Source organism: Toxorhynchites rutilus, chromosome 3 (genome assembly GCF_029784135.1).
Source record: "Toxorhynchites rutilus septentrionalis strain SRP chromosome 3, ASM2978413v1, whole genome shotgun sequence".
NCBI classification, from domain to species: domain Eukaryota; kingdom Metazoa; phylum Arthropoda; class Insecta; order Diptera; family Culicidae; genus Toxorhynchites; species Toxorhynchites rutilus.
In genome coordinates, this window is record NC_073746.1 from 315,036,761 (window position 1) to 315,061,768 (window position 25,008).

Sequence of the window (25,008 nt, forward strand, 5' to 3'; positions counted from 1 at the left end):
ATTAGAATGGATGTATTGAAAAGTTAGTTTGGTGAATGTATTATTTTGAGAAATGGACCTGTCGATAGGCCGCCTCGTTCATGTGATTTGAAACCATTGGATTTCTTTCTATGGGCCTATGAGAAGTTACTGGTCTATACCAACAAGCCAGCAACTTTAGAAGAGCTCAGAGACAACATCCAACGCGAAATTCGCGACACTCCGGTCGAGATGTGTGGTCGAGTAGAGGAAAGAAGGGTCCTACGGATGGATCGCTGTAAACGGGCCCGCAATGGTCATATGACCGAAATCGAATTTCATTCTTAAAATGTAAGAGACGAACTACAACCGGAATGAATTTAAGCTCACTATCTCAAAAACCTGTGTTTCATCAAAAAAAAAATGTCCTTAATAAAATTATGTATCGGAAATATTACCCCTATAATGCAAATTGAATCGACATCGACAAATTGCATATTTTGAAACATTGCCGAAATGTTTCTCAAAGCAAAACATCAGGAATGCAACAAGCAAACTCAATTGATCGAAAAATTATGCGGACACTCGACTGTATCTATAACAGCAAAATAGAGCTAACCAGCAAAATTTTATTCAACTTGAATTACATAATAGAGACTAATGTTTAATTGTAGAAAATTATAATTTCTCATTCACTTGTTGCTCTGTTCATGAATTAATTCAGATTACTTATCATAGTTTTAATATTAACGTAACAATACTTCACTAAAACTCGCATTCGCAGTTTTCGAAGGCGAAGTAGTTACAATTTTTTGCTTTATTACAAGTTATGGTCAAGGGGGTCTCCGTAGCCACATTGGTTGCGCGTTCGCTTAGTAAGCGATCGATCGTGAGTTCAAAACTCAGGGCCCCCATTGACCATCTTTGTGTTGTTACAGAATAACTACGTCCACGCAACAATCATCAGCGATGGAGATCGATCCACGGTCGAAATAAGATCGATTCATCCATACAACTGCTCTGCTCTGCAAGAAACATCGGGCTGCTGTTCTATAAATAACTCAACAATGGATCAACGACTGTCTCCGCTGTCCAGTCTTAACTGGATAATGGAAGAACAGATAGTAAACTCTTACGCCTAAATGGCTACTGTGTAAATGTGTACCATTGCAATGGTATAGAAGGGAATACTCTAACGCCGAAAAATGGCAACTGTGTAATGTGCTAATTATAGATATGATAAATATGTGACATGTACACGATTAAAAATTCGGCTCTGTTACAGCTAAAATGCTAATGAGCCTAAAATAAACCAAAGGGATAAAAAAAAAAAGTTATGGTCGAACAATTGGATGTGTTACTATTCAACAACTAACAATATGAATGAAAAAAAAAGTCTAAATAGTTGTTAACATTAACTTTATTTCATAAAAACGGGACCTGTTTTCTGATTTGGCACCCTTCCTGAAAGACGTAGTTCTACGTCAAAAAATCGAAATCAAATATTCGTAACTAGCGGAAACTCAAAATTCGCAATAATTTTTTACCTTAATACTTTTAGACCTCGTACAGAGCTCGTTTCTAAAGGGTGTGTCTCATCAAATTGCATCACGGAATAAAACGCTGTAGAAATTCGCCCAGTAGACCGATCCTTTTGAAAATTTTAGACAGTAAAATAAAAACAATTAAACAACTTTTGGCATTTTCTTTTTATTCATACTTCGAGCTCAATCCATTTTCTCTTGAAGTCCGCCTCCGATTTGACAACTTTTGGGTTCTTCCGGAGGGCCTGCTTCATAATCGCCCAATATTTCTCTATTGGGCGAAGCTCCGGCGCGTTGGGCGGGTTCATTTCCTTCGGCACGAAGGTGACCCCGTTGGCTTCGTACCACTCCAACACGTCCTTTGAATAGTAGCACGAAGCGAGATCCGGCCAGAAGATGGTCGGGCCCTCGTGCTGCTTCAATAGTGGTAGTAAGTGCTTCTGTAGGCACTCCTTAAGGTAAACCTGCCCGTTTACCGTGCCGGTCATCACGAAGGGGGCGCTCCGCTTTCCGCAAGAGCAGATCGCTTGCCATACCATGTACTTTTTGGTAAACTTGGATAGTTTCTGCTTGCGAATCTCCTCCGGAACGCTGAATTTGTCCTCTACGGAGAAGAACAATAGGCCCGGCAGCTGATTAAAGTCCGCTTTGACGTAGGTTTCGTCTTCCATTACCAGGCAATGCGGCTTCGTCAGCATTTCGGTGTACAGCTTCCGGGCTCGCGTCTTCCCCACCATGTTTTGCCTTTCGTCGCGGTTAGGAGCCTTCTGAACCTTGTATGTACGCAGGCCCTCCCGCTGCTTGGTCCGCTGGACGAATGAACTTGACAAATTCAGCTTATTGGCGACATCCCGGACCGAACTTCTCGGATCACGTCTAAACTGCTTAACTGGGGGTCTTCGTAGCCACTTGGTTACGCGTTCGCTTACTGAGCGATCGGTCGTGAGTTCAAACTCAGGACCCTCAATTGACCATCTTTGTGTTGTTATAGAATAACTACGTCCACGCAAACATCATCAGCGATGGAGATCGATCCACGGTCGAAATTAGATCGATTCATCCATACAACTGCTCTGCTCTGCAAGAAACATCGGTCTGCTGTTCTATAAATAACCCAACAATGATCAATATCAACTGTCTCCGCTGTCCGGTCTGCTGAACAATGGAAGAACAGAAAGAATACCCTTACGCCGAAATTGCTACTACTGTGTAATTTACCATAATGTAATGGAACAGAAAAATTAACGCCTAAATGGCTACTATTAACTACTGTGTAATTTACAGTTTATAGAAACATAAACATATGTACATGTACACGATTAAAACCCGGCTCTGTTACAGCTAAAATGCTAATGAGCCTAATAAATAAATAAATGGGATAAAAAAAAATAAACTGCTTAACTACGCGCTTGTGATCTTTTTCACTGACGGACCATCCATTTTTGCCGTTCTTCACCTTCCGGTCGATGGTTAGGTTCTCGAAGTATCGTTTTAGTACTCTGCTGACCGTAGATTGGACGATTCCCAGCATCTTACCGATGTCCCGATGTGACAACTCCGGATTCTCGAAATGAGTGCACAGGATTCATTCACGACGCTCTTTTCGTTCGACGACATTTTTCCAAATTAACGAAAAATTAACAGTGAAGCATGGCCAACGTGATCTATACACTCTTATCTGATTATAAGCGAAAGCTGAAGATATAATTCCTAAAAATTAAATTTCTACAGCGTTTTTCCGTGATGCAATTTGATGTGACACACCCTTTAGAACACACATGTTCTTGTTTGTATTTCATCCGGAGATGGAAACCAGGGCAGTCAATGCTCCGAACTATCGGAAAACGTGTTTGAAAAATAAACTAAGAAAGCAACAACCTTGGTAAATTGTATCAGCTAATAGCAACGGTCTTTCCTTCGTGTGGTCAATAAGTGAAAGAACCCCTTACGTGAGAAACGCATCAAACGTGCTATTCTGTTATAATTTGTATTCCAAATGAGCGCACTGCACAGAGATAAGCTCGGGATTACGTTGGTAGTTATTTCTAAATTACCGCCATAATTTCAAGAGATAACTCTTTTAATTAATCCGGATTTGATTCGGAGATCTGATTGAATATAAAGCCAAGATCAGCGTCTATCTTTATTTCATACGTCCGAATCACTAGATGAAGCGAATGCGAACTCCTTTCCGTTCAAATAACTTTCACACTGGTACCTCTCATCATACATAAGTTATAAAAAGAACTTCTTTATCTGGGTACTAGCTGACCGGGCAAACTTCGTCCCGCCAAAAATTTAATTCTCGTTATCACATCCACGTTTTCTAAGCGCACGTTCATGGGTCCAATCGCAGAACTGTTAATTTACCCTTTAAAATTATTTTTTACTATAAAATTTCAGTATTTCTTGCGAAACTCCACATTATAATATCAGATTATTTTCAGACACAATTCTCGAGCAATATTTTTCATCCACTTTCAAATAACATGTTTCTCCGTTACATGGATTAAATGTTCGAATCAGACAATATGATAGAATGAAGGCAGTCCTAAGAGAGAGAGATTTTTCCGAAAATTTTCAATTGTCGTGTTTGGTTGGAATATGCATTATTTTAATGGGACCCCTTTTCCATTCCAGAGGAGGAAGGGGTGTCATACCATCATAGAAACATTCCTCGTACCCTAAAACCACCATCACCTAAACCACCACATGCTAAATTTAGTTTCATTTGCTTGATTGATTCTCGAGTAATGCAGAAATTTGTATGGCAGACAGCCCCCCTCCCTTAGAAAGATGGGAGGAGTGTTGAACCACCTTAGAAATGTTTCTTACCCCCTAAAATCTCCACATGCCAAATTTGGTTCCGTTTGCTTGATTAGTTTTCGAATAATGCAGAAATGTATGCTTCATTTGCATGGCAGTGGTCCCTTGATTAGTTCCCGAATTATGCAGAAATGTATGCATCATTATTATGGTTGTAAACCTAATCGGACATGATTTAGGGGTGCCTCAAAGCACTCAAAGTTTCGATTTTTTCATCCTCGAAAATCTTCCAAGGGGGGAGTAAAGAAAATTTGGAAAATCGAAAAAATATTTCGATGCCAAATGACTTAAAAATGCATGAAAAGTCGAGATTTGGTCATCTCGAAAAAATTTTTTTGGCCGAAAATCGACCAAACGATCGAATTTAAAGAACTGACCATGTACATTATGTTTATTGCCCCAAAAAAAAAAAGACCTGTGCAAAGTTTCAGCTCAATCGGACATGATTTAGGGGTGCCTCAAAGCACTCAATGTTTTGAGTTTTCGATCCTCGAAAATCTTCCAAGGGGAGAGTGGAGGAAAACTCGATGATGATTTTTTTTCCATACATCCATTGCCACCCTAGTGTCTAACCACCGTAAAAACATTTATTGCACCCTAAAACATCCACATGCCTAATTTCGTTTCATTTGCTTGATTAAATCTCGAGTAATGTAGAAATTTGTGTTTCATTTGTATGGCAGAACCCCCCCCCCCCTTAGAGAGGAGGGAGGGGTCTCGAACTATCATAAGAACCTTCCCCGACCCCAAAAACCCCTAATACCAATTTTCATGTCGATTGATTTCATCATTCATGCAGCATGCAGCGTTACATGTTAGTTAAAAAAAATCGAACTTCAAATGTCGTTTTTAATCGAGGGAAAAGGTTCAAATATCCAAGAGACATACTCAATCAACGAGGCGTTACTGAGTGTCATGCTTGCGTTTTTCAATATCACAAATCTTTCGTCGTTCGGATTGGCGGGAATCCATGTAGAAGTAAAAAAATAAACACATGTAAAAACTGTAAACTGCGGATCATACAAAAAAATATATGATGATACACGATTTAAAAAGAGGCTCCAAGGTTCAAAATTTCTCTGTCGGTGAACTCGAATTTGAGAATAACTATGATTTATCAACTGCTATCTTCACTGTGTTTCAGGGTCAAATTTTTAATCAACATCAAACATTTTATTTATTGGCAAAATTTTTAAAAATTGGATGTGAGTACTTCTATGCTATTGAAATTATAATAATAAGGTAAAAATTTAAGTAATATTTTAATGTCGTTGAGAATAACGTTGGTAATGCTGTGAGTAGAGAAACTCACGCTGATACAAAAATCTAGCGGCGAAGTGCGTGTTCGCGTCGAAATAATACTGATGGTCTAAAATATATTTGAATGATTTAGAGTTTTACTAAATCTCGTCAATATTTTGAACAATTAAAATCGACGACCAGTTTAAAATAGAATTATTAAATCAAGTCAAATTTTCTACCGGGAATGTTTGCATAATAGTTCCAAAATAAACACTCAACACCCTCGATCAAACAGTTCTGTTGCTTCTAGGAAATCAAGTTGGGAAAACACACGTTCATCTCTAAAAATTAAGCAAACTAGAGAAATGAAACGATGACGTCAGCCAACACACCCCCACCCCCATAAGAGCCACCCTGCCGTGGAAACTTACCTTTGTTTTTCCTGTTCCTCGCTCGCCGTTTCCCGCGCACCAAAACCCGCTTGATGATCGACATGTAGTTGTCGCCCTGCTGACTTCCGGGCAAACACTCGATACTGTCCACGGTCAGCTCGGTATCATTTTCCGCCAGCTTCAGCACGTTCTCTACGCTGTCCAGCTGCTCCTGGGAGGAATCCTCCTCGACGACCCCTTCGGGGAACGCACTGATGTCGGTAACTTTTTTCATCGTTCTTCAAGTGTGTGTTTTTGTTTTTTTTTGTTTCTTCAAAAAGACGCACAATTCACTCAGCTCAATTTGGGCTAACCGTGTTGCATTATCTCTTTTTGATTATTGAAATAGAAAGGCACAAACAATTTCCACGTTTCTCTAAACACACCCCAGTCTCACCGGAGATAGCCTAATGCACGCGTTACGCTTACAAACTGCCTTCCTGCTCCTCCACGGTGGTACTTAGACCTACTCCATTCGCACGTCTTGGCTCAACTGGAAATGCAACTGAGAATCTATTCAGTTTTGCTGCGCTCCACTGTGCTGGGGCCGGGGTCCTATATAAAGGGGGGAATTTGGACACGTTGGGTGCTCGCTGAGGCTCGAGAGGGGTGCACACTGAATGCGAATTGCACGCTGAAATTGAGATTGAGATTTTCCGTTAATGACATGTATCTTTCACAGCAGAAGCTGTAATTTGAGCGAATGTAGCGAACGACGAGACCATTTCCACCCCGTAAACATTTTTCTGCCATTGAAATTTCACAATGTACCATGACCTTCAGGGGAATCGTTTGTAGAGTGGATGAATGATTCTAGTGCAAGAATAATACACAAATGCATCTTTTATTTACATCAACTTCAGCGTCGGTGTTGGTGAGTGCAACGTGAACATGGGTTCATTCCCACTTTCTTGAGCATCGACGTTTATTTTACTATTGTGATTGTAGACGAGAGTGAGAACTCGAAAATGTCACTCTCCTCTGAGTGTGTTCTCTGGCAACTCAAATTTTAGCGGTTGTTTCGACCGGTGGCGCGCGAGTTGTGAAGCACCATGCTTCTGCTCGTAGCGGTGGCGCTTCGCACGTGCTTCGACTAAACGCTGAGTAAGGCCTTCGCATCGAAATGTAGCAAGATAGAGTTTAATGCACTCCCACCTCACCGAACATGTCCCCTCAGTGCACACCCACCGAGGCAAGATTCGAACGATCTCGCTCGATCGCTGATCGAACTCTCGGTTTCGTCAGGTCGCCATCCCAATCGGATGCTTTCTCTATTATTGTTTCGAGCATTGTGGCTTTTTGTTATTTTGTTCGGTGTGCGACATTGAACTTTTGAACTTTGAAAATCAATTTTTGTTGCTTTTTTGGAGGATAACATGTACCCCAACGTGCGGCTCGTAATGGAAAATGGAGATTTGAAACGAATTGATTCGTGGCTGTTCAAGACGGTTGCGCAGCGTTTCCAAATAAGAGGATTGGTTTGCGACGAGACGTGACTCTTAAACCGGCAACCAACCGTGTTCAGACCGGCCAAGTAAACTTGTTCAACCCAGGAAGGTCTTTTTAGCTGGTGGTTTACACCTAACGGCACGTATGAACTAGAACCGTTCGTAGTGAAAGCAGATTCGGGTTTAAAAATATGCGACCTTGGATCTGGTTGGACGTGTTGGCAAGTGAACAACTTTTGGGTAACCGGTGAAATATAATCGCGTTGAAGTAAGCGAGAGTCGAGTTCGATCTGGGCTGTGATTTTGGAACCGGTTGAACTGCAGGGAATCGAAGGTGGACCACGATTGTACGCCGGCCCATCCATAAGTGGATTAAGTCTATTTGGGATTTTGAGAAGGCTCCGCTAGTGATGTGGAATGAAATAAGAAAAACTTTTGGAGTGAACTTCTACAGGGTGTTTCAACGAGGGGTGCACAGTCCTGGAAAACATTTATTTAACAACTGACGCACTGAGGACTGCGATAGGTGATATTTCATCGTTTACTCGAATACCTTCTGTCGAGAGTTCAGATTCGATTCCCGTTCTGGTCGAAGAATTTTTCGCCAAAGAAATTTCTTCTGACTTGTACTGCGTATTCTAGAGCTTGCCACTCAGAATATGGAGAAGAGTAGAATGGAAAATATTAGGTGTACCGGTAAGTTCGTTCGGTTCGGTTTTACAATAGATGTCGTAACTTGATTATTATTCCAGTGAATCGAATTTCCAGACATTCGTTGGAAAGCTACTGTCATTGCGCGTCTTTTTCAGTGGTTTGGACCAGCTGGGTGTGGTGTACTATGAGCTACTGAAACCGAATGAAACCATTACGGGGGACTTCTACCGACGACAATTGGTGCGTTTGAGCTGTGCACTGAAGGAAAAACAGTCACAATACGAGCAAAGACACGATAAAGTTATTTTGCAGCACGACAATGCTCGGCCGCATGTCGCGAAACCGGTCAAAACATACTTGGAAACGCTGAAATGGGAGGTCCTATCCCACCTGCCGTATTCTCCAGACATTGCTCCGTCCGATTACTACCTTTTTCGATCGATGCAACATGGCCTGGATGACCAGCAGATCTCCAAGTTTGAAGAAGTCAAAAATTGGATCGATTCGTGGTTAGCCGACAAACCGGCCGATTATTTGCACAAAGAGATCCGTGAATTGCCAGAAAGATGGGAAAATGATGTGACTAGCGATGGGCAGTACTTTGAATATTAAATTTGTAACCATTTTCGCAGAATAAAGCATTAATTTTTGAAAAAAAAGTCAAACATTGACTGTTCCCTCGCTCTTATATGTTGCGCTTACTTATCTCTTAATTCGAAAGATATGAGGTCTAAGAGCCGTGTGCTTGTTACTCATTAATCCAAAAACGAGTTTGAAAAACTGCTTTGTAAGCAAACTATTGGAATCGCAAATGCTAGTTCTCGAAAGCAGTAACATTTTCGACGAAATTTTGATTAATTGGCGATTATTATCTCACAACATACACACCGACACTGAGAGCCTTCGAAACATCAACTTCATAACGGTAAAATAATGAAACTTCGTTTGTTTCTATGAACGTGGAGGATTAAAAATGGCATGGAAATATCACTTTTATCCGTCTTTTTCGACTCATATTCAGCGGGAGCTCTACTAAAATGTACGTTTTTAATTGATAAATTACTTCCTGAAAATAGCATTTTTACATGGATGCGGTGGGCAATCAAAGATAAACACAACGACTGACGTCACTATTAGCGAAATAGTTATGGCAGCGCATGCTAGGTCGCTCGAAACTCGACCATCTTCATTACCTTTTTTCCAGGACATTGGTTGCATACAATTTACCCGGAGGTAATGAATTTAATGATTCAAAGTGACGGAGACATAGGAAAGGAAGAAGAAATACTGGCGTTCCGGGGATCTCATGCAAGACCATGTGCATCGGGATGCCGAGCAACACTTCAAACGTACTTCTCTCGAAACCTTATTTCTGGAACTAGTTAACATGAAGTTTAACCGTGAGTTGGGGACATCTGTGACTATCGAGCTTCGGGTTCAATTCTCATTTAAGCCGGAGTATTTTTCATCAAAGAGACTTGCACTGATACGCGGTTGAGTGTAATATAACGGTACTTCTTTGTAATGTGTTTTTTTCCGTAGCGCGTGGCTAATTCTCTCTAAACAGGGTTATCGGAACAATTAGCATATATATTTTTTTATTTTCTAAATTTATAGAAGATGTATAATTGTAATTGAAATAAATTATCGTCCATTCTAAGAATGGCAGAGGGTGGAGAATCTTCAGATATTGAGATTTCAGATTCGTTTGCTCAACCGGGGTGTAGTAAGTACCTCAAACGCACTCCTATACCGGAATACGATTCTTCATGGGACGAGTCATCTCACCCTACCAAACCTCCATCAAAAAATACCTACCTCTACAAACCTCTACAACCTCTCTCCTACGTCTAACCGAAAGAACGCAAGATTGTTGCTGACAAGCATTTCACTCTTGAATATCGCGTATTCATTCCCTCCCATGACGTAGAAATTGAGGGGATGATAACTGAAACGGGTCTGACGTACGAAAATATAATAAGTGAAGGAGTTTCAAGGAGTTTCAATTCGAGAGATTGCCTTCGATGGAAGTCAAAGTTTGGAGTGTTGCCCACTCGGAAAAGTCTCCAATGAAGGAGAAATAAGGGATTTACGCCGTCCAGCTCGTTCCGAGTCACTTTTGCTGGCTCCGCTTTCCCGGACTATGTCATGGTGGCTACTGATGCTACCGGTGCGACTCTTCGTGCCAAAGCCCACGACTTGTAACAAATACAAGTCAACTGACACACAGCAGCTTATTGCGCCAACAAGAAGTGCTGTGCCATTTGCAGAGAGCAACATATGGGTGAATCCTGTTCGACTGAGCATAAGTGCCCATATTGCGGGAGAACACCACACTCTGTTTGTGAAACTTACGAGAGTCGCAGGGATAAACAGAGACGCTCTTTGAAGGAACGCTCGAAGCACACTTTTGCGGAAATTTTAAAGGGCGCTTCTTCACTGGCCCAGTAACAACAACATTAACCAATCTCCAATTGTCAATTGATAAAATGGAAGAGAACACAACTAACGAGGGCACACCGTTCATTTTCCAAGGGAATTCCCGGCGCAAAAATATGTCCACTCCCAAAGTTCGACTACAAGTTCCATCGGTAATACCCCCTGTTAGCTTGCCCAAAATATCGAGTTCAGCGGACAAGCAAAATCAGGTTCCTCCGGGCTTCCGTGGGAATAGTTCACCTTCGAACACCCAGCTCTTGAGAGGACGTCAGAAACCCCAGGTTCCTCCGGGCTTCCGTGGGAATAGTTCACCTTCGAGCGGCCCAGCGAAGGCCTCCCAATCCATGGTGGGATAGCCAGTGATCCAAGCTTTATGTAGAAAAGTCGAATGCAATCAAAGCTTTTCGGAAACGTGGAACCAATGAGAATTTTCGAATGAATTTAGCCCTTGAAAACCATTTTAAAAACTTGATAAAAGAGAAAAATTATTGGCGAAATTTCGTGGGACGTTTGTCACGAGACACGTCAATGATAAAATTATGGAAAGTGGCTCGAAACATGAGAAATCACTCTTCAACGGATGAAAACGAAGAATATTCACATCGATGGATTTTAAATTTTTCACGGAAGGTTTGTTCCGATTCCGTTCCCGTGTAAAAAATTGTTCGAGATATATCACAAGATAGGTGCGATCTTGATTCCGAGTTTTCGATGGTAGAATTCTCTCTTGCTCGCCATTCATGAGAAACAATTCAGCTCCAGGATCGAATAAAATTAAGTTCAACTAGCTGGAAAACCTCCCTGATGTGGCGAAACATCTTATGTTGAATTTATTGAATCAGTTTCTGGAGCGTAATATTGTTCCTGATGATTGGAGACAAGTACGAATTATAGCTATTCAATAACCCGGAAAGCCCGCGTCCGACTTCAACTCGTACCGCCCAATAGCAATGCTGTCTTGTATACGGAAATTGTTGGAGAAAATGATCTTGTTTCGCCTTGATCGATGAGTTAAAACGAATGGCTTACTCACAGATACACAATATGAGTTCCGCAGGGGCAAGGAGACGAATGATTGTCTTGCGTTGCTTTCTTCAGAATTTCAAATGGCTTACGCCGAAAAAAAAACAAATGGCTTCAGTATTCTTAGACATAAAGGGGGCCTTTGATTCTGTTTCAATAAAGGTTTTGTCAGACAAATTACAATCTCGGGGTGTACCGCCTCTATTAAATAACACGTTGTATGACTAGCTTTGTGAGAAACATTTGATCTTTTCCCACGGAGATTCTACAGTAAGTCGGGTTTTCTACATGGGACTCCCCCAGGGCTCATGTTCAAGCTCCCTTTTGTACATCTTCTACGTAAGCGACATTGACAATTGCCTTATACAAAATTGTAGCCTAAGATAACTTACAGATGATGTAGTGGTGTCTGTCGTAGGATCAAACGAATTCGATCTGCAAGAACCCTCACAAGATACTTTGAACAATTTTTCAACCTGGGCCATTGGTCTAGGGATTGAATTTCTCACGGAGAAAACAGAGATGGTCGTCTTTCAAAGACCAGCAAAACCAAATCTTCAATTTTTGGGTAAACCGATCACTCGTGCTATGTCATTCAAGTATCTTGAGGTCTGATTCAACTCCAAAGGTACTTGGAGCGTCCATATTGAGTATGTGTGTAAAAAATGTCAACAAAGAATAAACTTTCTCCGTACAATTACCGGCACCTAGTGGGGAGCCCATCCAGAAGATTTTATAATGTTGTATCGAACAACTATCCTCTCAGTGATGGAGTATGGCAGTTTCTGTTTTCAATTAGCTGCGAAAACACACCTCATTAAACTCGAGCGAATTCAGTATCTTTGCCTCCGTATTGCGTTAGGATGTACGCCCTCAACGCACACCATGAGTCTCGAGGTTTTTGCAGGTGTACTCCCACTAAAAGATCGCTTCAATTTATTATCTCATCCGGTGTGAGATTATGAACCCATTGGTGATCGGAAATTTTGAGCAGCAGATCGAGCTAAATTTTCATTTTGGATTCAAGAGCTCATATCATGAATTCATCTCTCTCCATGCAGGTAGTTCCCAACTGTGTTTGTTTTCCTGACTACTCCCTTCGGGCCAGAGAAAGGCAGCCCAATGTGCCGGTGAGTGATGTGTTGGCTCGGTTAGATCTTGTTTACATGTCCCAGATAGGGTAAAAGGGGAGAATTTGGATCTCTAAGCAAAACGCCCAATATTTCCAAACCAATACGGTCTAAATAAAAAATGTTACATTGCGCACTGAGCTACATTTGTTTTCTCTCAATCAATAATGTTTAATAATTTTATCAAGCTTCAAATTACCAAATATATCATAAAATAAAAGAGATGATTTTTGGGCATTAAAATTTGATGCGGGGTGATTTGGAACGCCTGTGGGGTGATTTGGTCCTGTGTGTGTTTCATCGAAAAAAACATAATTATGTTTATGTTAAATATTTTGGGACAATGTTACAGTCAGTAACAGTGTTCTGGGATCGATACCAGGTGTCTTGTCCAGATTCCAGACCAGAAAAATTGCACTGAGACCATCTCGAATTCTGCATGGATATTTTCACTGTTGTTCGAATGTTGTTCAAATCGTTTCTCTTCTGTAGGCGAACAGAACTTTACTGCTAAAATACACGAAAAGTTTGTTTGATCAGCGGGAAAAACCTTAAAACCACGATCGGAAAACTCACAGTTTAAGACAATCAAAGTGCTTATTGTGTTCATGCTATTGTTTCGATCCACCTGTCGAATTTTACCAAAGTTTTTTTACGTTAGGTACACACGGTTCAACAATAAAAGGAGATGACATTATAAAAAAATCCAAGTTGAGCCGTACTTGTTGAGATAAAGGGGCGGTTCAAATTAACCCATATGTCCAACTCACCCCGTAATAGGGTAAATGTTTTCCTAAAAGTTATCGATCTTCCTGTGTGATTGTCCTTATATTCTTATATTCTCCTTTTCTTTTTCCTTCGCGAGAAATCGGATCCCCTCATACTAACAATAGAATAAGGTGAATTGTAAATACATAATAGATATAAGAATAGGTTTAAGAATTGAGCTCGATGAGTGTGAGTGAACATTGTTACAATATCCTTATATCCACTTTTTTCCTGAAGAAAATATGTAACCCTTCTAAACTCGGGTCGACCGCGAGTTATCGGTTTTCTACATTATTAACATTAGAATTGAGGAAAAATGTTATAGCCAAAATCCTAGCTGTATTGTTTCTGAACAATACAGCTAGGATCTTGGCTTCTTTAAACTTATGTAATTGAGCGTGTAAAAATATAGATTATTAAAATAAAAATGATCTAAAATCTTTTTTTTTTCTGGGGAAAACTGAGGGAAGAAGAAATTAATCTCATCGCAACTCTTTGTCCCTCGATTCCTTATTGGACTTGTTCGCTTACTCCAAATAAATATTCAAACGCTTGGCGAAGGCATTGTCGAGCAGCTAAGTTTCAAGGATTTTTTCACGTCATTCATCCACTCTAAAACATGGATCAATTTGAAGGAAGGTTTTCAGGTTAATTAGGATGGCTTGTGCACCCGTGGGCGATTGGTTAGCGTCTCACATTATCATGCCGGGTGTTCGGGTTCGATTCCCGTTCTGGCCGGGGGATTTTTCGTCAAAGAAATTCTTTCGACCTGCACTGTGGTCACGCGTATTCTAGAGCTTGCCCCTCGGAATACATTCAAGGCGTGTTATTTGGCTTAAGAATTCCCAACTAAGTATTAATAAATGACGCTAGTTAATGCATACGTTGAGACGGCAAAAGTTCCACAGGGAACGTTAACGCCATTCAAGAAGAAGGATGGCTTCTTCAACTTTTTGTCCTTACCGATAGGCAGCGGCGTAGTGTGGCAAACTCGGCATTTGCCGGAGTCGCTGATCCTTTGGGGCGCCCAAATCCCGAAATTTTCAAAAGCAACTTTTTTTCCCGAATTATGTTTCATCTTTCAATTGAGTAAAAAGACATTCATCATGAGTAGTTGCTTCTTTCCGTACCTAAGTGTAAATATAGTGATAAATTTGAAAAAAGTGGTATTTTTGGGGCGCCATTTTCAAAGTTTGCCAGAGGCGCTGTCTACCCTCACTACGCTGCTGCCGACAGGAAACAGGAAACAGATTGCATGGAATATCGTATTGGGAAAGTACCACAACAGCAAGTAGTCCAAGAAACAGCCTTATTCAATTTACCGACGATGACTGTGGAGAACTGCAAATATTTTTGGAAGGATAGGATAGGACAGTTAACAAACAGCATCAGATAGTGAATACCGTCGACCAGAAGGTTTTCATGATCGTGGCAAGTTTTGATACGGACCCACAGAGGCGTGAAGGTTGAGAGGAGGATACTCTTTAGGGTTCACCTGGCTCTTTAAAGTGATTGGTGAAAGTACAGGACTCTTTGTCATGGAATGGAGTTAATTGCCGTAATCTCGCGAAGTGATGCAAGCACCAGAGGGAAGAGTTTTCAGTACGAGACTTTTTGCAAAATTCCAATCCGAAATGCAATTGAAAACATTGAAAACATAAGATAATGCCGTCCGAAATCATCCGATGTAAAGCAGATACAGTTTATGCGAGGAATGTTTTGAGTTTTGTTATAAGATGCGTTTCGATGGATAATTTAGAAGAGTGCAGCTGTTCACCAAATCCGACATTTACCATTCAATCAGCACTCAGCTTCAATTCATCCGGAAGAAAAATTGAGCAGGTGAGGAAAATAAACATCGTCAAGAAGCATTGTCGGGGGATCTCCGTAGCCACATTGGTTGCGCGTTCGCTTAGTAAGCGGTCGATCGTGAACTCAAAACTCAGGGTCCTCTTTGATCATCTTTGTGTTGTTACAGAATAACAACGTCCACGCAACAATCATCAGCGATGGAGATCGATCCACGGTCGAAATTAGATCGATTCATCCATACAATTGCTCTGCTCTGCAAGACACATCGGGCTGCTGTTCTATAAATAACTCAACAATGATCAATCAAACTGTCTCTGCTGTCCGGATAATGGAAGAACTGAAGGAAAACTCTTACGCCTAAATGGCTACTGTGTAAATGTGTACCATATGCAATGGTATAGAAGGGAGTACTCTAACGCCGAAAAATGTCAACTGTGTAATGTGCTAATTATAGATATGATAAACATGTGACATGTAGACGATTAAAATTCGGCTTTGTTACAGCTATAATGCTAATGAGCCTAAAATAAACAAAAGGGATAACAAAAATAAAAGAAGCATTGTCCCTTGATTCCTGAAGATAAAGGACACTATTGGGAAATCCTTGTAATCAACAATTAAATTGATGAGTTTTAACTATTTAGTTACAATCGTTATGTGTTATATGTGAGAACAGCAATATACTTCAATCCAGGATATTTTTTTGTTTCAAGATGAGTTTGATTTTATGAATTTAAATATTTGACGAGACTTTTAAACAGAGCTTCTAAATACGTGATTAGTAGTTCTGAGCCAAATTGCTGTTATCGCACTGGGATCGACTGTTTTTGATTAAAATATTTGGCATGAAGAGCTTTTCGGAAAAGTGTTTTTTACAAGAAAGAAGGCATGTGACTCTCATTCGGCTAAATCCATTACGGAAAATGTTGTTATATGAAATGTGCTGTCCCTGCTCGTTCATTCTATGCCATCAGAACAGATCAGAAAATCACATCGCATCACATTGAAATTACGTCACATCATAAGGGAAATGGCGTTTTCAAGCTTCTACGGGGTCATTTTTCCACATTTCTGTAAAACTATGCAGTCGTTTGAAAGGATTTGGTATTCTTTATCGATCTATAACATCAAAAGTAAAATGTCAATTTTAGCGCTTGCGTAACTTTGGGAGATCACGGCAGTTAAGGACAGGATGGAACCCCAGAAACAGATTCAGAAATTCAGATCGAAATTCTAAATAATACGGAGGAGGCGATCTGGCGTAGTGGTAACATCCATACCTCTCACGCAGAGATCACGAGTTCGATTCTCACTCCCGACATTCTTCCAAAAATGGAAGTAAAAGTGACGAACCAGCCGAAATGTGTTGAAAGTCACTATAACAGAAAAAAAAATTAATAATACGGAGCAGCTGAGCTAAAAAACAGTTCAAATTTCTGGGATCTAATGTGTATTGTGTATAGTTGATCATTTGCTCTACTAATGTGATGTTTGTCAATCGATTTTGATATCGCAAAGGGAGAAAATACCACACACCCACGGTATTTTAGACGTCACGCTTGTCGCAAGTGAGTTCAATACCTCTAGGTCTAAGTCTCTAAGGCTCTCTAAGGCTACTGAAAGTTAAACTGAAGGACATCCGGCCATCTATCAATGATATCCAACGTTTTGCTCAGACTGATGCCTTCGGGTGCCAGAAATGAGTTATCGAAGTGAGCCGGATACCGAACAATTTGGTTCATTTACGATGTAAAAGAACACACATCGACAGTACTTTTAAGTGGCAATCTCAAAGATACGTCTGTCTGAACGCAAGTATTCTCTTTGACGGAGTGCTCAAATTAAATCTGGGACTCCCACTGAATAAAGTTATCACTTTGTCATGAGATCCACATATCGATCACAGCCATTAGAATATTAGGATGACCTACCCGCTGTAGCTCCACGGGATCATCACTCATCAACACAATATTTGCACTAATAACCGAAGAAATATCAACAGAACATTTGATGAAAATTGACTGCATGAAGTGGAGCAATAATATTCTCTAGAGAAACACGGAGCAACAACTAATCCGCCGCGGGCAACCAATTGGAGTGAGAGCCGTTGATGTTCTAGTTGACATTAGGCGAAGTAAGCTTGCACTATCCACTGTATACATTTTGTAACCTTTATCATGGTTTTAACGCAACCACCGAATACCACTTATCACACAAACCGTGAGGCTGCCCTTTGTTTCGACAGGAACTATATTATTGCTCTGCAAGCACGTACCCTTAAAATCAACAAGTCGCTCTGTTAATCACTACTACTTGACTTCTGGTGGCGGAGGGCAATACAGTGGCGGACACGTTCGCTCCACACCGAAGAGTCGATATTCGCTGGGTTTTTTTTTCAGTTTCATCATATTCAAAAGTTCACAAACCACTCCATCGATGAATGACTTTGGCCAATCGATTTCGTGCAGAGGTGAAGAAGGAGGTAGCTCTACGTCTAATGCGTGTCGGACTGCTTCAGCGTTTTTTTTGTGTTGTTCGTTGCTGTAATTCCTTCTATTCTTCTTCACGATTCCACACCGTGTGTGCGTGTGTCTGTGTGTTGTTGCCTCGGATAAACATATCGCGGCGGGCAAAACACACCTGTTGCAATCGCGAGAAAACAACCACCTCAATAGATGTCATTCAACCCACCGCCGAGGCAGGGACAACATCGCTAGTGATAGTCGCCACTAAATGTTTTAGTGTACACACGATGAAAATGATTGGGAAGAATAGGCGGCGAGCGGGGGAGGCACAAATTTACAAGACGCTTAAATTTAAACCAGTGCGTACACATTGTATCAATTAAATTTACCCTCAAAAGCGCTAGGCAGTTATCATCACCGTTTTCGACCGATCCGGATATTCTGGGTCAGTAGAACACACAAATCAAACTTTGCTCTAGATGCTCTTGATTCGTCGACCGAGATGAATATTTTGATTACTTAGAACAGAGAATTGAGCAAGAGAAAAAAAAAATGGAAAACTCGAGGAGAAATTAAACTTCGAACAACACGTTGAGAAGTGACCACACCACTATGGGAACGACAGCTTCTCTAGGCGTAGCTAGTAGTACTCGCGAACACCGACCGTTGTGCACTGAACTGAAAAGCGCAGCTAACTCGGAGGAAGGCACATGTGAACGCAATCTTAGTAGACCGCCGCGTAGATTTCTGCTCGCCGCTGCTCGTAGTAGTCATTCGAATCGATGTTGTCGTGATGTTGAGTGTGAGCGCGGTGTGAGTGTTTGTTTACATATCTGGTTTATGCTGGGGCGCGCGGTCCACGCTTCTTCACTCGCTCTATGCGGCAATGATTGTGTTACTGCGAGTGACGAAATTGCACCGCTCATTGTGCATCGATGTGTCCACACGAATGTTTCGACCATACAAACCATGAACAAAGCGGAGGAAAGCATCCACCATGTGATGTTTCTGATTGACGTACGAAAATATGGACATCGAACAACAACGAAAAAACGCGCCGAATGATCTCCATAATTGGAGGTTTAATTACGCATTACCCCAATAAATTGCGGTAAACAACGATTGTCGTGGTAAAAGTGACAGACACCGAACTTTTGCTATTCGAAACAAGTCGCGCCGGTGAACAATTCGTGAGATCCGAGGGATTTGTATATTGATGTTTGTAGTTACTTTTTAGGTACCATCCGATCCTCTCGTGATCGAATAGACCTTTGAAGCTTGAACGAAACACGCTGCTCAAGTGCCATTGATAATGTTAAAAGGAATGCGGACCGTTCGGTTGTCGATCAGTTTAATATTAATTCATTATTAGTCAGTATAGGTTTGGAATGTTCGGGTCCCATCGATTCATCACTATGATCAATATCTTTCTGTACATCCATGTCTGCAGCCATGGCCAGGCCAGCCAAGTGATCAGTCAATCCATTATCGATCACAGGCGCCTCTCGCCTACTCAATTTTGCCTCAGTAACGGTTGAAGCAGTTCATCGTTGAGCTTCATATTGCATGTGAAGGTAGAACTGATGTCATTCGTTGTTTCTATGAATCTGATTGGACTGGATGCCTTGGATATTCTTCGAGATTGCTGTGGAGTGTTGTAACCAATGTACAATAGTCCAGGATATGCATTTAAGTGGAAATTAGCATTTAGAGCTCAACCGTTATTCTCTAGACAAAAACTGTCTTAGACAAAGTTGTTACTAACGATAGAGCGCTCGCTTTTATGTTGTCATAAATAGGGTGACCAAAATTGTCGATGAAATAAAAAATCTAACTTTCTTATCTTTATAGATAGAGGTAAACAAAGTTGTAGCTCCAATTATTTGAGACATCGTTGTAGAACAAAGTTTTTCTATATCTCTTGAAATAACCGATATAGCGCTTTTTTTCTAAGTCACGTTAGGGTCAACATGAAAAAAACTGTTTTTTTGCTCTAACTTTTATGTTTCTAATTTTACATGCAAACTGTGTTCGAAAGACTTTTAAAGCTTACTAATACAAACATTTTTCGATGCAGAACTTGTCAATATCTAAACTGACCAGACGTCCCGCATTTCAACAAAATGTCCCGCGAAACGTCCCGCATTTGGCAAAAGAAACGAAAATGTCCCGCGATATCAATATATTTCAATATCACAATTTGATCATGTTGATTTTCTTAAATGGATGAACCTCAAAAAAAATCTTTTATTTGGCAGACTGCTCAAGAGCGCTTCTAATGCATCCAGAGATTAATACGTTGAGCTGGTTTCATCGCACCGACATTAGGCTTTTTGTTTAGAGAGTGTCAACTGGAAGCGACAGCAACAAAATTGGAAAATGATTTTCATAAAAGTCCCCTATTGATCCGCAGGGACCAACGTGAGCCAGACGAAAAGTTCATCTTTGGTCCCCTAGCTCGGTCAGGGCTTAACGTTTTAAATAAGCCGGAAGAACTAGTGTATACTCCACAGGAAGAGGCAGAGTTGTTTTATGAAGTATCGTAAATGAAGCACTGGGCGGTCTTACGGAAGTTGGCCGGAACCTGAACTATGGCCTATGAATAGATGTATATCGGTGTGTTATTTTACCTTTTCGTGGCTTTGGTGGTCGCCTGTTTCTCTATTTTGGCCATTCGCCCAAAAGTTTTCTATCGGGCGCAGCTGGGGAATGTTGGGAAGGTTGGTGGTCTTCGCGACAATGTTTATCTCCAGCCGATCCATCCTCCAGTGATCATTTGGCATAATGGGCTGATCCCAGGTTCGGCATAAAGACCACATCAACTTCCCAACTCCGGCAAGCACTTCGTATTATATATCTCCCCGTTAACCATATGACTCGAAAGAAGAGCGGGTTGGACATTCCCTTCACGTCTGTCAGAGAAGGGCCTTCTTCGAGAACTTGATGTGAATGATATATTCGACGTCATCGCTTACATGGGAAACGTAAAGTACCCGGTCCGCTGCCATTCGTTGAATTCTAGCATTAAGTACGTCTCGTCTTTCATTAAGAGTACGAAAAGAAGTTTTTCACTTCTTTCACCAGCACCTCACGCTACTCCTTCTGGGTGATTGCCTGCTGCTCAGATACGGCCGGTCTGACGCTTCCGCATAAAAATGTCCATTTTGGCGAGATTCTTCTCCACCGTTTGGCCGGTTGCTTCGATCTCCCGGCTTAAGGAGCGGCAAAGAGATGATATTGTAAATACCAGATCGGCTATATCTGGCGGACACAAAGTGCCTCAGGATATCCAACTCCTTCACTGTGGGGTGGAGCTTGCAGTATGGAAAAATCATCGTGTTGCTTGACAGTGCTGCTGCTGCGAATCAACAGCCTTCAATCATTTTTGTTGTAGACTTAATAAACGTAACATTTAAAGAAAATTTGTTCCTATAAATCATCTTTCATCGCCATCCGACATTAGTCCATTTTTTTGTGTCGATGAAAAATGAATTGGAATTTTCGAGCATTCCATTCGGTAATTTGAAGAAAATTGTAGAATTTAAATCGTGCTTGCCAGGCGTAAATGTTCTGATTGAGCGAGTGATTTTCGAGCGTAAACAAAATCTAAACCACCGAAAAATCACAATTGAGTGCCGGTACTCAGAAAGAAATAATACTGATCAGTTTAGACTCGCTAAACTATGGTTTATGTTCACATAACGTATATACATAACGTTTTGTTTTTTGTGTCCCGCGTTAGACCTCTGACCATCTGGTCACTTTACAATATCTCAACTTTACTCAAAGTTATTGATATTTCTTCCCAAAAAACATGCTCTTTTCATTTGTTTGTCTGTCGTAAACGAAGTGTACTGGCGGCATTTGAAAGAGTATATTTCACTCTACATGATGTGTGATTTTAAAAACTATGTTATTTTTTGTGTTTCAGTAAACTAAAATTTAAATCATGAGTTTTGGGAGGGTAACTATGAAAAAACAGGTTGTTTTACTCTAACTTTCATATTTAAAATTCTACATCAAAATGGTCTTCGTACGACTTTTAGAGCTTATCAATACCAACATTTTGCGATGCAGATCATGTCAATATCTTAATCCTGCTCAAAGTTATTGACGGGGTTTCATCCAAAAACTCATGATTTCAATTTTAATTTACTCAAACACAAAACCAGTCTTACCTCGATATAAGGCAACCTCGATATAAAGCCACATCGATATAAATTATTTCGAATGAATGTTTCTAGTAAGTTTTCAAACAAATAAATTCCGTAAAATGGTGTAGCATTGGTAGTTTTCATATTGGATCTCAATTTTATTTTTTGATAAAAAGGAATTTGTGGAAAAGCAATGTACGGATTGTTTTGTATTACAGTCCACGACAATTTCCCTTATGATTTCATACGCATGAATTCAACCTGATATTTATGGGCGATATTTTCCAGTTGGTATGATTATGGAATTTTTTGGACTTTTTGCATAACTTTGAACATGTTTCAAGAACAAAATTCAGAGGAATTTCTATTTGGAGATAAAGTTAGTAAACATAGAAACTATAAAATAAACATTTTTACTAGAGATGAAACGGATATCCGGCCTATTCGGCCAATATTTGCTATCTGACTGGATACCGGATATTGGAAGAAATCCACAATTACTGATTAACACAACATAAATAACGGACGGCGCCAGCGGTAGTGTGGTTAGCATAACAGCCTCAAATCTCTGGTTACGTCTTGCTTCGGCTGGCAAGTAAAAGAAGTTGGCCCGGCTCATGAGTGGCCTCGCTGATGTAGGTGAATAGTACTGAAGTGGCGGAAATAGGCCGACAAAAAATAAGCGAAGATAAAAAAAAACAACATAAATTATAACAAAGTAACTCATTAGCTAGCTAGCATAGCCTAGCAAAATCATTTATCCATAATTTAAAATATGTTTTGATTACTGAATTGCCCGGTTTTTGTTTTCAAATTCAATTAATATTTACTCCTAACATTAATTTATGAACAGTACTCAAAATTACCCAAAATAATACATTTTCGGAAGTTGATGATGACAACCGATTACGCTTTGCTTCGTAAACTAGGCTAACTTCAGAGAACAGTCTTCGCTGTAATACTACTGGGTACTATCGTGTTAGCGTCACCGAAGCCGAAATACAATAGATAGCAATTTTATTGTACACACTGGCACTCAGATATCTTTTGTGTTGTTGCTGCCTTGTTGTTTGTAGTGTTTTGTTATCGGAAGCGGCGGCCTTTCGCAAGCAAACCTGTGTTCCATCGATTGCCTGGTTAGTTTGAGGCTATATCGGAGACGATCCTTTAGTTAGGTCCGACCGAGCGTTAGCGAGTATCGGACAGCATACATTTGCCTGGTTAATTTTTGCACTGAAATATAAATGATATATTTCAAAGCAAAACTTAACCGGGCAAACGTAAGTACTCACTACTGCAAGGAGCTGAAAGATAAACTCTAGCAATCCTTGCCCTCGATTGACTGCTTAGATTTTAATGACCATCAAATTTAGATTTGAATGCAAACGTGATTCACATTTCGTCGATTTCGTCAGCAACGGGATTTTTTTACTGAACACGACTCTCATTTTCATTTGCCACTTCGTTAAAAGAGACCTAAAAGGTGTGTCGTGAGTTTCGTGTATAAGGTTTGATTCAGTTTCGTCTCTTTTGTTTCATTTACAGGTCTTGAAGACGACGATGAGCTGTTACTCTCAGAAGACATTTTCTGTACTACAATAACATTACTAGCAATACTGTTTACGTTTCAAGAACTCCTAAATAGTGTGACTTGATCCTCGGGTCTAAAAAGGTTGCAATTAAGTAATTCTGATCCTCTCTTAAGTAGTTGAATCTTTATCAGAAAAAAAACCCTGTTGAAGATTACTTGCAGAAAACTTGAATCTCTATTAAAGCATATCCACGGAAAAAGGAAATTTATTCATAGTTCATTATTTTTATGTAAACATGTGTTTATTTCTTCTAAAATGTAATCCTTTATTCACGTTAAGCGCTTCATGCAGTGTCATCCAGTTTCATATTCGCAAATAAAAAGCCGAATATTCGACTGCCGGATATCCAGCTATCAGGTCTTGAAGTCTATCCGGTATCGGGTCAAGCTGCTATCCGTTTCATCACTTATTGATATTAATTTCACTTAAATTTTTTCAGACCTTTTCCTCTACTGAAAACTGATCATGTTTGTCTACGAAAATTATCTTAAATGGGCATAAGAAAGATTTAAAAATACTGCTGGGTGATATAAAATGAGTTTTTGAGCATTTTTGAGTAATCATAAACAGTTTTGCATCAATCAAAAACAATGGTTTTTTTGCTTCGATATAACATAACGAGAGAAAAAATAAAGTTGCCTTATATCGAGGTATAACTGTAATAACACTGTTTTGAAAATCACATATTATATAGAGTGAAATCTGTTCTTTCAAATTCCGTCAAAAACATTTTTTATGTTTGCCCCAGAAAGAACGACAAACAAATGGAAAGAGCGTGTTTTTTGGGAAGAAATATCAATAATTTTGAGTAAAGTTGAGATATTGACTATCGAAAAATGTTTGTATTAGTAAGCTCTAAAAGTCTTTCGAAGACAGGTTGTATGTAAAATTTTAAATATAAAAGTTAGAGAAAAAAAACAGTTTTTTTCATGGTGACCTTAACGTAACTTAGAAAAAAGAGGCTATATCGGTTATTTCAAGAGATAGAGAAAAACTTTGTTCTACAAAGATGTCTCAAATAATTAGAGCTACAACATTGTCGAACTATATTTACTTGTATCTATAAAGATAAGAAAGTTAGATTTTTTATTTCATCGACAATTTTGGTCACCCTATTTTCGACAACATAAAAACGAGCGCTCTATCATGAGTAACAACTTTGTCTAAGACAGTTTTTGTCTAGAGAATAACTGTCAAGCTCTAAATGTTAATTTCCACTTGAATGCATCTCCTGGACCATTGTGCAATGCAGTGGCGTAGTGTAGGGGGGCGGTCCGCCCCGGGTGTCACCCTCAGAGGGGTGTCACTCTCGATTATGATGTTTATTTTATATTTCGAAGAAAAATCGTTCAAGATTTTAAATGAGTGTCACACGTGTCAGCGATTGATAGTATTATTTAGTGAGAAACTTAACTTATGATGCTGTGAAACCAATTTATGCGAGGTAAGATTGCTGATTATGGCTATTTATAGCCATTGTAGTCTTGTGCGATCCTGCCGATTAATTGAATACTAGATAAAG

General features: G+C 40.1%; 1 protein-coding gene across 1 annotated transcript in view; it reads right to left on the reverse strand.

Moving 5' to 3' along the window:
• The window catches only part of LOC129780139 (uncharacterized), a 44,151-nt gene extending 25,770 nt beyond the window's left edge, over positions 1 to 18,381 (reverse strand). The window contains exons 1-2 of the mRNA XM_055788119.1: positions 18,130 to 18,381; positions 6,002 to 6,635 (exon numbers count right to left, since the gene is read on the reverse strand). Coding sequence (XP_055644094.1) covers positions 6,002 to 6,236 — 235 coding nt within the window. The 5' untranslated portion in view covers positions 6,237 to 6,635; positions 18,130 to 18,381. The remainder of the gene's footprint in view (positions 1 to 6,001; positions 6,636 to 18,129) is intronic.
• Between the last annotated feature and the right edge of the window lie 6,627 nt (positions 18,382 to 25,008).